The 12444-nt window shown below is 38.5% G+C and overlaps 1 protein-coding gene across 3 annotated transcripts in view; it reads right to left on the bottom strand.

The window, feature by feature from the left end:
• The window catches only part of CUBN (cubilin), a 143988-nt gene that overhangs the window by 122164 nt on the left and 9380 nt on the right, over nucleotides 1–12444 (bottom strand). For all 3 annotated transcript variants that reach the window (XM_064408815.1, XM_064408805.1, XM_064408824.1), the window contains exons 9-17: nucleotides 11823–11954; nucleotides 10583–10678; nucleotides 9933–10054; nucleotides 7714–7900; nucleotides 5845–5963; nucleotides 4125–4356; nucleotides 2586–2767; nucleotides 1625–1787; nucleotides 1234–1424 (exon numbers count right to left, since the gene is read on the bottom strand). In XM_064408815.1, the coding sequence (XP_064264885.1) occupies nucleotides 1234–1424; nucleotides 1625–1787; nucleotides 2586–2767; nucleotides 4125–4356; nucleotides 5845–5963; nucleotides 7714–7900; nucleotides 9933–10054; nucleotides 10583–10678; nucleotides 11823–11954 (1424 nt within the window). The remainder of the gene's footprint in view (nucleotides 1–1233; nucleotides 1425–1624; nucleotides 1788–2585; nucleotides 2768–4124; nucleotides 4357–5844; nucleotides 5964–7713; nucleotides 7901–9932; nucleotides 10055–10582; nucleotides 10679–11822; nucleotides 11955–12444) is intronic.

Genomic DNA, 12444 nt, shown 5'->3' with positions numbered 1-12444 from the left:
CCTTGCCCCCTCCAGGGCCCTGCACCTGCCTCCATCCAGGAGCCATGTCAGCCCTGCAGGGCTGTCAGTCCCTGCCAGCAAACCTGCAGCCCAGTCTCCGTGTGCCCACAGCGCTACCCTGCCTGGCCATGGGCTCTGCTGAGCCAGGTTCCCCCCTGTGGCTCACATCCTGGCCTGCCTCTGCCCCATGCTGTCCCTGTCCAGCCCAGCAGGTGCCCGTGGCCCAGGGCTGCCCTGCTCCCTGGCCATGGCGCTGGGGCAGGCGCTGCCCCGGCCTGCACAGCGCTGCACCGGCCCTCACCCACAGCCAGCTCCGGGGGGGCAGAACAAAGCTGGACAAAACTGGGCTTAGGGGTAACAAAAAAAGTTAATACCATGGTTTTCATGTACTCATATCGTTAAAAGGCACCATACAGCTGTAAATTTTTATGTAAAACAACATTGCAAACCAATGAAGAGAGAGCTAGGAGTAAAAGTCACCTCAAGTGGATCACACTAAGTACTGACATTAGTATTGCATTATTATTACATTTTCCATATAGAAATATTCCAACTGTACCATTTTGTTTTCCTTGCCAGTTAGATTTAGACTAAGAACAATTCTTGAATTGGACTTGTAAGATTTCAGTTATGGTAACAATAAACTCCCAGCTTTATATATATATATATATAGAATCATAGAATCCTTAAGGTTGGAAAGGACTTCTGAATCTTTGAATCCAACTGCAAACCAAGCTTGGCAAAGCCCACCACTAAATCATGTCCCTAAGTGCCACTTCTATACATCTTCTAAATACCTCCATGAATTTTCAACCACTTTCCCTAGAAATATGTGTATAAATATTTATATGGTGTGTTTCCTTTTAGTGTCAGATCAAAATCTTCCATATAACACTTTGACTCCAGAAAATGCTGCATAGCAGCTATGGCAATAATTTTTTTTCTTCTTGCAGTTGACATTCATTTACCAAATGTTCAAACTCCCCCTTAATCATGTACAGACTATTAAGAATTAGTATTAAGCTAGATAGATTTTCTCATTCTCTTATCTTTGCTTCATCCAAATGCACCATCCTGCGCTTTCAGCCCCTGTGACTTTTGGACCCTAGTAAATTCATAAACTTAGTTGTTTAATTAACACCTATTTCTGCTGTGGCCCTTGGGACAGAAGTTATACATGCTCTTGTACACAAATGCAATCAAACTTTCATATCAACTGATTAAGGGAATCACCTCTATATAATTTGCTGAACAACTGCTATGACTCTCCAGCTCCATATGGGTGAAGTTGAGGAATATTTTTTCATTCTCTGGCTGTCGGATAATGTAAACACATTGACGATTGTTGATGTAAGGGTTTGGCCAGAAAGGAGATGTGATAACCCCTTCACTCTCTGTGAAATTTCCTCCACAACTTGGATCTGCTATATTAAGAAGAATAAGAAAACAAAAAGAGATATTAGTAAGTAGAGTAACTCCTTCTGAGGCTGCTTCTGTACAATGTCTGCAAATCAAAAAGAATTACTATATTGCTGAAAAGCAAGTGTTAATCACATCCATTCATGTGTTATCTCTGTCTCGAGAATGTCACAGACCGACCTTTAATCCTGAGTATTTTACTTACCAGGAGATGTTGTATACACAATATGGAAGCCTTTATCAGTAATTGAGTCATCAGAGTGAAAGTGAATAAATGCATATGGACCAGTGGTTTGGAGTGGGGGTGGAGATCCAGTGCTACAGTATCTACCAAGGACAGGGTCTTGTGGAAGAAGACCATCTCGAATCTAGACAGAATGACAGATCAACATTTAGGATTATCATATGTCTGCCAGTAGTAAACAGTACCAACACTCCTGAAGTTATCTCTGAGGCCCCAGAGGTATTATGGATGGTGGGTGGAGGCAAAGCTCATAGGAAATTTCCTCCAAACACAGAGTAACCAAGAAACAGATCCACCAGCATAGCTGTGGTGCTGCTACCAGGAGTCATCAAGGGTTTTGTGAAAGGGAAAGTGTCAGGAGATCTACTGTTGAACTGCTTTCTTGGAATCATGCTCTGTATTGCACACAACATGCTGTTCCAAACTGGCTTCTCATTTCCATGAGAAGGAATTGCTGAATTCTGTAAGCATTATGTCACACTTAATAAAAAGCCCTAAGCTCATACATCAAGTTGTGAATGGCTGTGTGAGCTATGATATGAATCTATTACAATATGAATCTTAGTTCCTTTTCCTGAATAGTTTCCAATAGGCTCATGAATTCTCTGTGGGTTGACATTTGACAAGGAGTTTGGAGACTGAACTTTGTAAGAAAGTGAAAGCTTCCCATCAAGTATTTGGCCTGAATCCCATCCTTTTTGTCACAGGACTTCCACCAACTTCAGTGAAGCAGATTCTCATCCCCTTTCTGTCCTATTGTCTCTGATTGTGCATGGATGGCTGGCATATGTAAATAAAAAAGAGCATTTCAACCCAGGATTAAATTTTCAAACAGTCCCCTTCTGTACATAAAAAAGTTTTGAAATATCTTGTTTTGCAATAACATATCCACAAAATGTCATAATTCACAACTAGACTTTACCTCTAAATAGTCATAATTGCAGCTTTCATGGTGTTCCAAGCTCAGTGTGCCAAAAGCAAATGTGATGAGGAGGCCAGGACTGGTTGAGATGGTCCAGAAACAATTTCTGTTTAGAGGATAATTACCAGGATACCCTGGAGAGCTTATCGAGCCGTAAGTACCTGTCAGCTCACCACCACATTCTAACAGAAAGAGACATGAAACAGCAGAGTATTTATCACCACATGTCGGGTCAGAAGATGAACTGTCCTGTAGTGTCAAAACTACCTACCACTTTGGGGTCAGAATAAATTAAAAAACAAAGACCAAGCCAAACAAACCAGCAAGTTTCTTCTGTCTTTAAATTTTGCAGTTAATTCTGCAACTCAATTTTAAAAGGAGAACTCCAAATATTTCCTGATTTGCACAGTAAAAGAAAGATTCTTAACCAGTTGTGATGAACACGCCTTAAGAATAATCAGAAGCACTGTGTATGAATTAGATTTACAAAATTAATCTGAATTTCTGTACTTTGTAAATAGCCTCCATTTTTTATCCTATCACAAGACTAGTTCCATTAAAAAGAAAAAAAAAGGAAAACTTAATTACAGGTAAGGCTGTTTTATATACCTGTAATAAAATAACATCAGTACAACGGTTGGGAATGTGAGGGTACATCATGTGTTATACCTCAGGAATAGCTAGTTTGATCTCATCTATACTGCTCTCTTTTTGTTGTTGTTTTTTTTTTTTTTGTTTGTTTGTTTGTTTTTTTGTCAGTGCTATTTTTCCTCCAAAATATCTGCTTTCACTTTTCAGTACTCAAAGTATTAATCAAATATTTCTCAAGTAGTCATTATCAATCTAATAATGACAATTAAAAGAAAAAAAACCCACCAAAAATCATATTAAAAGCACTTCAATAAATATTTCTAGAAATAAGGGAATGGCATTTTTTACTCTATGATTCATTCGAGACACAACCCAATGCACTATTTTGTTTCTAGATAATACACAGAACATTGAAGTGACCTTGATGTTATGTGAGATGATTTCAAATTTATCTCTGGGAGTGCATTGCCAGACCATCTGGAACAATCACCCAATTAGCATTACCAAGAATTCAGGCAGAAATGTACAACAAAACACACCAGAAACCTCACAAATTCTTTAAAATCCAGTTTCCCTATAATCTATCATGTTTGGAACATTTAGGCTGTTGTAAATTGTCAGTGGCAAAACAAACCATTGGCTTGCTTGCTCAAAGTACCAGATATTTCTGTGACAAAAGAGAACTGACTAAACAAATGTTATCCCCAGAAACACATGCTCTTTGGGGGATTCCTCACAGAAGGTGTAAAGCAGCCTTAAAAAATAGCAGAAAGCCATTCACACAGAGGCCTAGAGCTACAGTTTGAAAGTATCTTCAAGTGATATATATTTCAGCCTCAGTCTCTTGAAAAATACTGTCCTTCTGTTCCTATAGTTTCCTAATCAAAGGAAATAAGTAATTCATTTTACTCCAAAGCCATGAAGATACTTTACATTTCATCAACTTACCAGGATCCTGAGATTCCCAATGAACAGTAAAACCTCCAGTAATGGTGTGGTTTGAGTATAACAAAAAATACAGAGAGTTGTGGGAACTGAGAAGCTCTGTAGGACCTGGGAAGCCACAGTATTTTCCAAGCATGTGCATTGATACTGAAGGCCCATCGTGGATTTGAAGGAATTCAGAGTTACACTGATTACTTGTCTCCAGTTGGAAGAATGGGAAAGTAACACGCAGAATCTAATAGAAAAGAGAAAACAAAATATCTGTTTTCTCCATTGCTGAGACACTATCTATGCATAAACTTTATAGAGCAGATATGCAACTGTGAGAATATACAAGCTTTTATGTCATTTCCAGGACAGAAAAGAATATCAAAGAACTTTAAGGGTCAAAAGGAAAGAAAGTAGACAGACAGATAAGAATTTAGTCAGTGAAGTTTTCTGGAAAGAGCATTATTTCTATAAACTAATAATTGAGACCATTTGCCTGCGTGTGTTATATGTGCAAAATATATATATGTGTAAATTTCAAGCCACGTGAAAAGCTTGAAACACAGCATAATATACTTTATTCCAGGTTTCCCTTGGAAGTTTTTTTCATCAGATAATTAGTATTTTTCAGCCTTGCTATGGTTCAAAGGGTTGTAATGGGAGTTAAAAGGTTCAATGATTTTGTTCTGCACAAATAAAATCAGTGTTTCTAAATCCCATTCTGGATACTTAGTGACATGCACAGCCTTAAGTTTGTTCAGATTCTTCACTGGTATGCTGTAATATGAAAGACAGTAGTGGTCCCTAGCTTAAGGCTGAGGACATGTCACATACAAACATACATACATACATATATATATATATATATATATATATATATATATATATATATATATATATGTATGTGTGTGTATGTGTGTGTGTGTAATGCTGTATAAACCACTGTTAAGCACTGGTTTATAAAATGACTTAAGTCATTCCACAAAATGTCAAAAATACATCAAATATTTAGATCCCAGGTAAGAAATTTAATGCTAAATTATGGAGTAGCATATTTTGTAGTTGTTATTTATAACACAAGTGGCATTGTTAGTTGCAGATCAGAATCAGAATATACATTTATGTGCAACAGTTAAAAATCAATCCTTTACAAAAAATCAGATGCTGTTACTACACAAAGGCATTGACAATATGAAGCATTCTACATTTCTGTACTCAGATATCAGTAACATGAAAGTGTTTTTGGGTCACAGAATCACAGAATAGTCTGAGCTGGAAGGGACCCAGAAGGATCATAGAGTCAAACTCATAAGTGAAGATTTGGCCCGTGTGGGGATCAAAGCCATAGCCTTGGTGTTGTCAGCACCAGGCTCTGACCAACTCACTTAGCTCAGGAGCCACCTGTGGAGCCCATCAGAGCAGAGCTTTTCTCATCCATCCATTCACAGATCACCTTCTAAAGCAATGTAGAGCATTGTCGCTGGAGTAGGTTAATAAACTATAACTTTCAGCTGCTTAGGAAAAGCTTGGAAAATCTAACCCAAGCAAATCCTTAGGCTAAGGAGCCTGAAGGCTTGTAAGGATCTAAAATCCTTATTCTTTTGAAAAACTATTTATTCTGAGGGGATTGGATCACAACATAGGAACACATGTAGCATGAAGGCAGTCATGTCTGCTCTGATAAGCTGAGGGATCCTACAGACTGAGGGTTTCTTTAACCTGAGCTCTACTTTACCTTGTTGGGAGTAGTTTCAATAACCCAAGCACAGCTGACCCCACTGCTGTACCACTGGCTGTTTGGGTTGTTAGGGTAACTGAAAGACCCGCTCAAGCCTGAGAGGTATCCTCCACAAACTGCAAAAAGGGAGACAGAAAATTAAACAGATTTTGTGCTATTACTCTACAGACTAAAACAAGACCTGACCTTTTTCTGCATAGCTTTTTCCTCTTAAGACATTTAAAACAATGTTGAAAAATACTTCTATAAAAGGATCTTTAGGACTTTCTCTCAAGTGAAATGACATCTCAGAAAAGCATAAATTCCCTGAAAGAAAAATAGTTCCTGGAAAAAGAACAAAGAATGTCAGTTGGAACACGTGGATACTGCCAAAAGATATTGATTCTGTATCATTGTAGTGTCCATAAACTGCTTTCCTTCCAAAAGGATACCTCCAGATTGAATCTCTAGATTTTCCCATTCAATGAAATAACATTTTGCACTTTGAAGTTAATATGATGTAAAATTGTCTTTCTCAGAAGTGGTACATCATAGAAGATATCCCCTGGAGATTTTATTGTTCCATTTATTCTTTTTGCTCAGATTTCTGGGCCTGATAATCCTTCTCATGATACACCATGGTCTCTTCTCTCACTGAACCATTCAATGAGAGGGAACTGAGAACTCCAAACAGCTAGAGAAAAATAAGTCTGTAAAGCAGCCAAAATACAATATATATGCACATATAGCTAAAATGTGCATCAAGCTCCTGTAGTTTAACATTGAACTGATTCTAAAGAAATAGCCAATTCTCACCAAACTGTTTTGTTTCAAGAAGGGGTAAAAAGAATATAGTTTTATTTCAAATGTCTGTCTAAAACATCTTACCCTTTTTCAACACAATTCAAAATGACCATATAAGAAAATACATTTTTTCCTTGATTAAAAACTAAAAGAACAGGTGGTACAGTATGATTTCTTACTACATAAAATCTGGGTTTCTATCCCTTCATTATAAATGGCTAAAAAGATATTTTCCCCCCTGTGGACTTAATAATAAAATATTAATAATTAATCATGATAAAACATTACTAGTTAGATACTTCAGGAAAATAGAAAAAAGCCTAAAATAGTTCTAAAACAGAGTGGATTTCACAGGGGATCAGTGGAAGTTTAACATACTTTCTTACATTAAAATGTAATTTGCTTTCTTCTTAGCAATCTACAGTAAAAATGAGCCACTGTTATCACAGGGACACTGGACTCACTGGAATGTATCCTGACCTTGTTTAATTAAAATCAATGGCAAAAAAAAAGTTCTCAAACAAACAGAAGAAATTATATTAGGAGGAAAAGGGAAAACCTTGAAGGTGGTATAAAACTGACATTTCCCCATTTTCATGCTTAACATTTCTTTCATTACATTTCTGTTTGAAAACCTTTTCTAGCTTTTCCTCTTGACTAAGGACATCAGGATCTTTCGGCTTCATAACAGATGAAACAATATGCACAAAAAGAAACATCAATATAGTATTTTGTTCTCCTTATACTGCATCCTCTTTCCAACCAGCTTTCCAGACAACTTTCTCTGGAACAGAGATCTGATTTTAGGATGTCTGGCATCTAGCCAAGGCCTGTACTGTTTACAACTGGCAACTTCATTGTTGCGTTCCTACTGCGAAACAAAACAGCCGTAAACAAAGCTCATGGAAAACTCTGACTTGGAGGGAATTTGGGTTGGGACCTCTAATCCACCAAACACAGGGCTGTTTTTCACATCATAACTCAGTTCTTATTCACATGTTAATGCCAGGCACCAAGCATCTACTCGCTTAAGCCCGCTGTCCCATTTCCCAGGAGGGAAGGAGGGGAGGAGTTCTGCTGTACCTTGCTGGGCAGTCTGGCACTGTGGTCCTGTCCAGGCACTGGTGCACTCGCAGGAGTAGCCATTGACCCCATCGGTGCAAGTGCCCCCATTCTGACACGGGTTGCTGATACATTCATTGATGTTCTCTGTGCAATTAGGGCCTGTCCAGCCTGCATTACACAGGCAGAAATAGCCAGAGATCATTGCCTACAGATATAAAGAAATCAAATAAAACAATGAGTATGAATCACCTAAAGAAATCAATGGAGTCAGCAGAAAGACTGATGCTTACACTTATTTTATGAGGAAATATTGGAGTAAAGAAATAAAACCTTTGAATTTTTTTGACCTTGGTAGTCACTGGTGCATACCAAAATAAACATAAAGCCTAATTAGATTAGGGTTTTTCTGTTTTCTCTTTGGGTTTTTCTATTAAGTTATTTCTTAGCAGGGCTCTTTCAAATTACTTTCTTAAAAATCAAAATCTGTACACTTTGAGCTATTCAGAAAACTTGATCGTGCTAGAATCAAGTCAATCATATTACCTAAACCTTATAAATAGCAAGGCAAGATAACTGGTTTATAAGTAATTTCTCTCAAGACCTTTCTCCAGGAAGTCTGTGCTGCAGCTATGTGGGCTATTAACCTTCACTTTCATCCTGAGGAATGTTGAAGGGGAACAATTTCATCGCCTTTTCAGCTTTATTCCTTATTCTGTATGTTTCTTTTCCATTTCCATTGTTGCAACCCGTACTGCTTCTCCATATAATCAAGTCTTTCCATATCTGTAACTGTTTTAATTTCATATGTTCTCTTACCTTCTATCTCTTGTTTTACAGGCACAATCTTTAAAGGTAAAGCAAAACATGATCCCAGGTACCAGCTACAATCCCATCTTTGATGGCAGTGTATTGCATTCTCTATTTGCTTTTCTATTATCTATTCACGTTCTTTGTGTCCCAAAGAGATTTTCAGTATGATGGAAGAGGGGTTTGATGTGTATTTAGGGCTCTGAATGTTACTTTAGAAGGTGTTTTATGATCCACATTGTTTGATATTTAATTGAAATTTTATTTCCTCTGTCATTATGCTGGCCAAATGTAGCTCTGCAGTTTCTCTATTTTATTAGATTCTTATGTAGTCACATTACTTAAATATCTATGTTATTATCTTCAGGTACTAGCTTGTAGCCATGATTGCCCACTGTTGTATGTTAGAATATATTTAGGGGAAGATGTCATACCTTTTAATAGACCAAGGAATGCTGGTAAGTAGTGGAGTGTAAGAGGACCATCACATTTCACACAGAAAATTGAAAAAGCAAGAGGAAATATACTACAGAGTCATAGAAACATTTAGCTTGGGAAAGACCCTCAAGATCATCAAATCCAGCTGTTAACCTAACACTTCTAAATCCATATCTTATGTCTCATTTTCCCTGTGCCTCCAGGGACAACCAAAATGAGGACATCTGCAGCCTAATGGAGATAAATGGGAAAAAAATCTACTGGAATAAAAGAATTAGCATTTGTGAATATTTCGGCAAAATCGCCATCATAAATATCCTCCACAAGAAAAACTCCAGGTCTGCAGCATGGACTTTCCAGGGCACAGCACACCTCACTCAGGAAGCCATAAAAGCCTTCATAGGATCCATGAGGTTAAATCAAATGTTCACAGTGCATGAGAATGAATTCATACCACCAATCAGTTTAGGTCCAAAAGACTTGTTACCATCAGTGCAACCAATTCCTTTGAAAAACCCTTTCCATCTTCATATAAACAACCTGAGACTCCAGGAGTGCTCTCGCAAGATCAGACTAGGAACTCGTAACTAACTCTGCTGGATATGAACAGTCTGAAGGTCAGCAGAGGTGCTGGTTCTGTTATCATGGGTAATTCCTCCATGATCCAGGCTGGTAAATTACTTTCTTGTGCCACCAAGAACAGTTCTCTCCCATCAGCATTCCACTGGCTAGCACGTGCTACCAAAAACAATTTCTCAGGCCATTAGTGCCAAGATTGCTACCTCTACTTCACACACAAAGCAATGGTTTGTGTGCCCTGAAACTCACTTTGCTTTCCTCAGGTATATCCTTTGACCTTGCAGTCCCTATGCAGTCCCTACTGACTTTGCCCCATTCCCAGTAGTATGTCTCAGCCTTCAGTCTCACCAAGGCTCCCTGGCTGGTTATAACGACACAATGCTGTCACCACGTGTGAGGAGCCCAGCACTTACCAAGCACTGCCCATTGGCACAAGGGTTTTGCAGCTGACAGATATCACTGAGAGGAGAGCACCCATTCGGCCCATATCCACTCCCAGTGAACCCAGATGTGCAGGAACAAAATGCCATGGGCCCTTGGGAGATAAGACAAGATACAGAACATAATTCTGTTACAATGACAATACCAATGTCTGTAAATGTCCTTGACATTTTGAAGGAGAATCTTAATGTAATTCTAACTTACTTGTCAGTGTCCAGTTTGAACATGAAAAGAGCCCTAGTGTTGTTTTGCTATGTGTACCTGAGAGTCCAAGGTCACCTTCATGGGAGGTGGTGGGGTAGTCAAAGGGTGTTTATTGGAAGTGGAATAGTAAAAGCAGCTATATAATTGGAAAACTGCATCAAAGAGAAATGGTGAACATCTCCCAGTTGTAGCATAAAGTCTTCTTTTTGGTGGAGCCTAAATCTACTTCTGTCAGTGTTTGTGAAAAAGTCTGCTGGCTTTTGCTAACCTGCCTGTAAAATCCTTTGCATGAGGCAGAGCTGACTGTGGTAAAGGGGCTGCAGTCTAGAGATGTTTCTATAAAGTGGATTTATCCTAACCAGCTCCTCCCTGAGATTCATGCTGATATTACCTTACAGTCTTTAAGAAAGCATCATACCTGGAGCTGAGGTACAAGTAGCCAAAGGATGGCATCCTCCATTATTTATTGAGCAGATATCAACTTGGGTACATGTTTGTCCATCTCCCTCATAACCTGTTCAGAGGTAAATCTCAGTTAGTCTGTAACAAACCATTTTCTTTGAGAATTGACAGTAAAACAATCAACTGGTGAGAAAAACATTAATTCATGGTGTAAAATCATAGTCTGCAGTTAAAAAGAAATAATTGAGATAGCTGCTGAAGTAAAACATGGCATATTTATTGTGGCTCCTTCATGCAAGGATGGATTCTGTTGCAGAAAAAAAAGATATATTAGTGTATGTCAAATATAGGTAAAGTCAGTGAGGCCATAGAAGCCCATGTCTCTCAGCCACCATGTGTTGCCCTCCCTGCACATCTGCACCCAGTCAGCCCTAACCACATCCAGACTTTTTCCTTCTGCACGCCAGAGCAGCCCTTGGATCTCAAACACAACACCCAGATCCTCTCAGGACATTCAGGAGGACCAAAGCCCTGCAGCACTACTCCTTATGGCCAGAGCTGACATCATCAAAACTTGTCTGAGGCCACATTTCCAGCATGGTGATACCCCTTCAGCACTCAGTAACTGAGAGTCTTCCTTACCTAAACAGCAATCAAAAAGTCAATAAGAAAGACTTTTTCCTGCTATATTTCCAGTATTGACCCCATACATTTCAGAAAGCATTTTAAATCATAAAGCATAAATTATAAAGACCTAAGTTGAAACTTCCACTGCTTGAGCTGTACTGCAGTGGAAACACTGCCTCGTCAGACAGCATTCAGAGCGTGACAATTATCAAGGCTTTTTTTTAATGCAGACAATACAGTCTGTGATTTATGGCACACAGGACACTCCTTCAATTAATACAGACAATGAAATTACTACCGTAATTATGCAATCCCTGTTTCCCATTAATGATCTTGTAAAGGAAGTACTTCACCAAATCCAGGCTATAACACTGAAAACAGCTACCTAGTACAAGAGAAACCCATTTCAGAGGATCCTCTTTAGAGGCATACTCTATACAATGTTCATTAATAGCTGAAGCAATTTGAATATACTTGGACTCTGCATTCTGTATTACAGTATTGTGTAAGTGATATTTCTATAAAACAAATTTTCAGCTTCTTAAATGTACACCAAAAGAGGCTTGTATTTGTTGAATCTTCATCTTTTAAGCCCTTCCATAGTATTATCAGAAAGAAATCCATTTTACCTGGTGGACAGAGCCCACAGCGGAATGATCCAACCGTGTTGATGCATTGGACCATCGGTGCAGTTGAGCAGCCTCCATTATTACTTGCACATTCATCAATGTCTTGGCAAGTGTAGCCATTTCCTTGCCAGCCTAAAAAGCAGCACAGAAAAGACATCAGAAAGAAAATGCCTGGCCTTTTTGGTTTCTTCTTTGACAAATATTTTCATAGAGTACAACTGAATGGCACTTCATTAGCACAAGAGTAGACCTGTCTCCCTTGTAACTGATTTAAATTAATATCGGTCTGAAAATTAGGTTTCAAACACAACAGGGTGGAGATGTGAGTACAAGAATGTTTTATTTTAATTGTATTCTGGATATTTCCATTTCAAACACACTTTTACCTAAAGAAGATGCAGTTCTGGTCTAGTGCATGTACATACATTTTGCAGCAAAGCTTTACTGCAACTTCAGTTAAATACTTTAAAAACTTCTCCTACAGAAGTTTTTAAAGTATTTAAAATGCATTTATTATGGGTGACCTCCCCAGCTCAGGAAGAGTAATCATAGGTTATATGGTCTGAGGGAACAATCAGATTTTTATATTGCCTTAGGGCAGGAAATATACAGGTATGAAAGT

The sequence above is a fragment of the Passer domesticus genome, chromosome 1 (genome assembly GCF_036417665.1).
Source record: "Passer domesticus isolate bPasDom1 chromosome 1, bPasDom1.hap1, whole genome shotgun sequence".
NCBI lineage: Eukaryota > Metazoa > Chordata > Aves > Passeriformes > Passeridae > Passer > Passer domesticus.
Note: the sequence above shows the minus strand (reverse complement) of the source record. Positions and strands in the feature narration are given on the sequence as shown.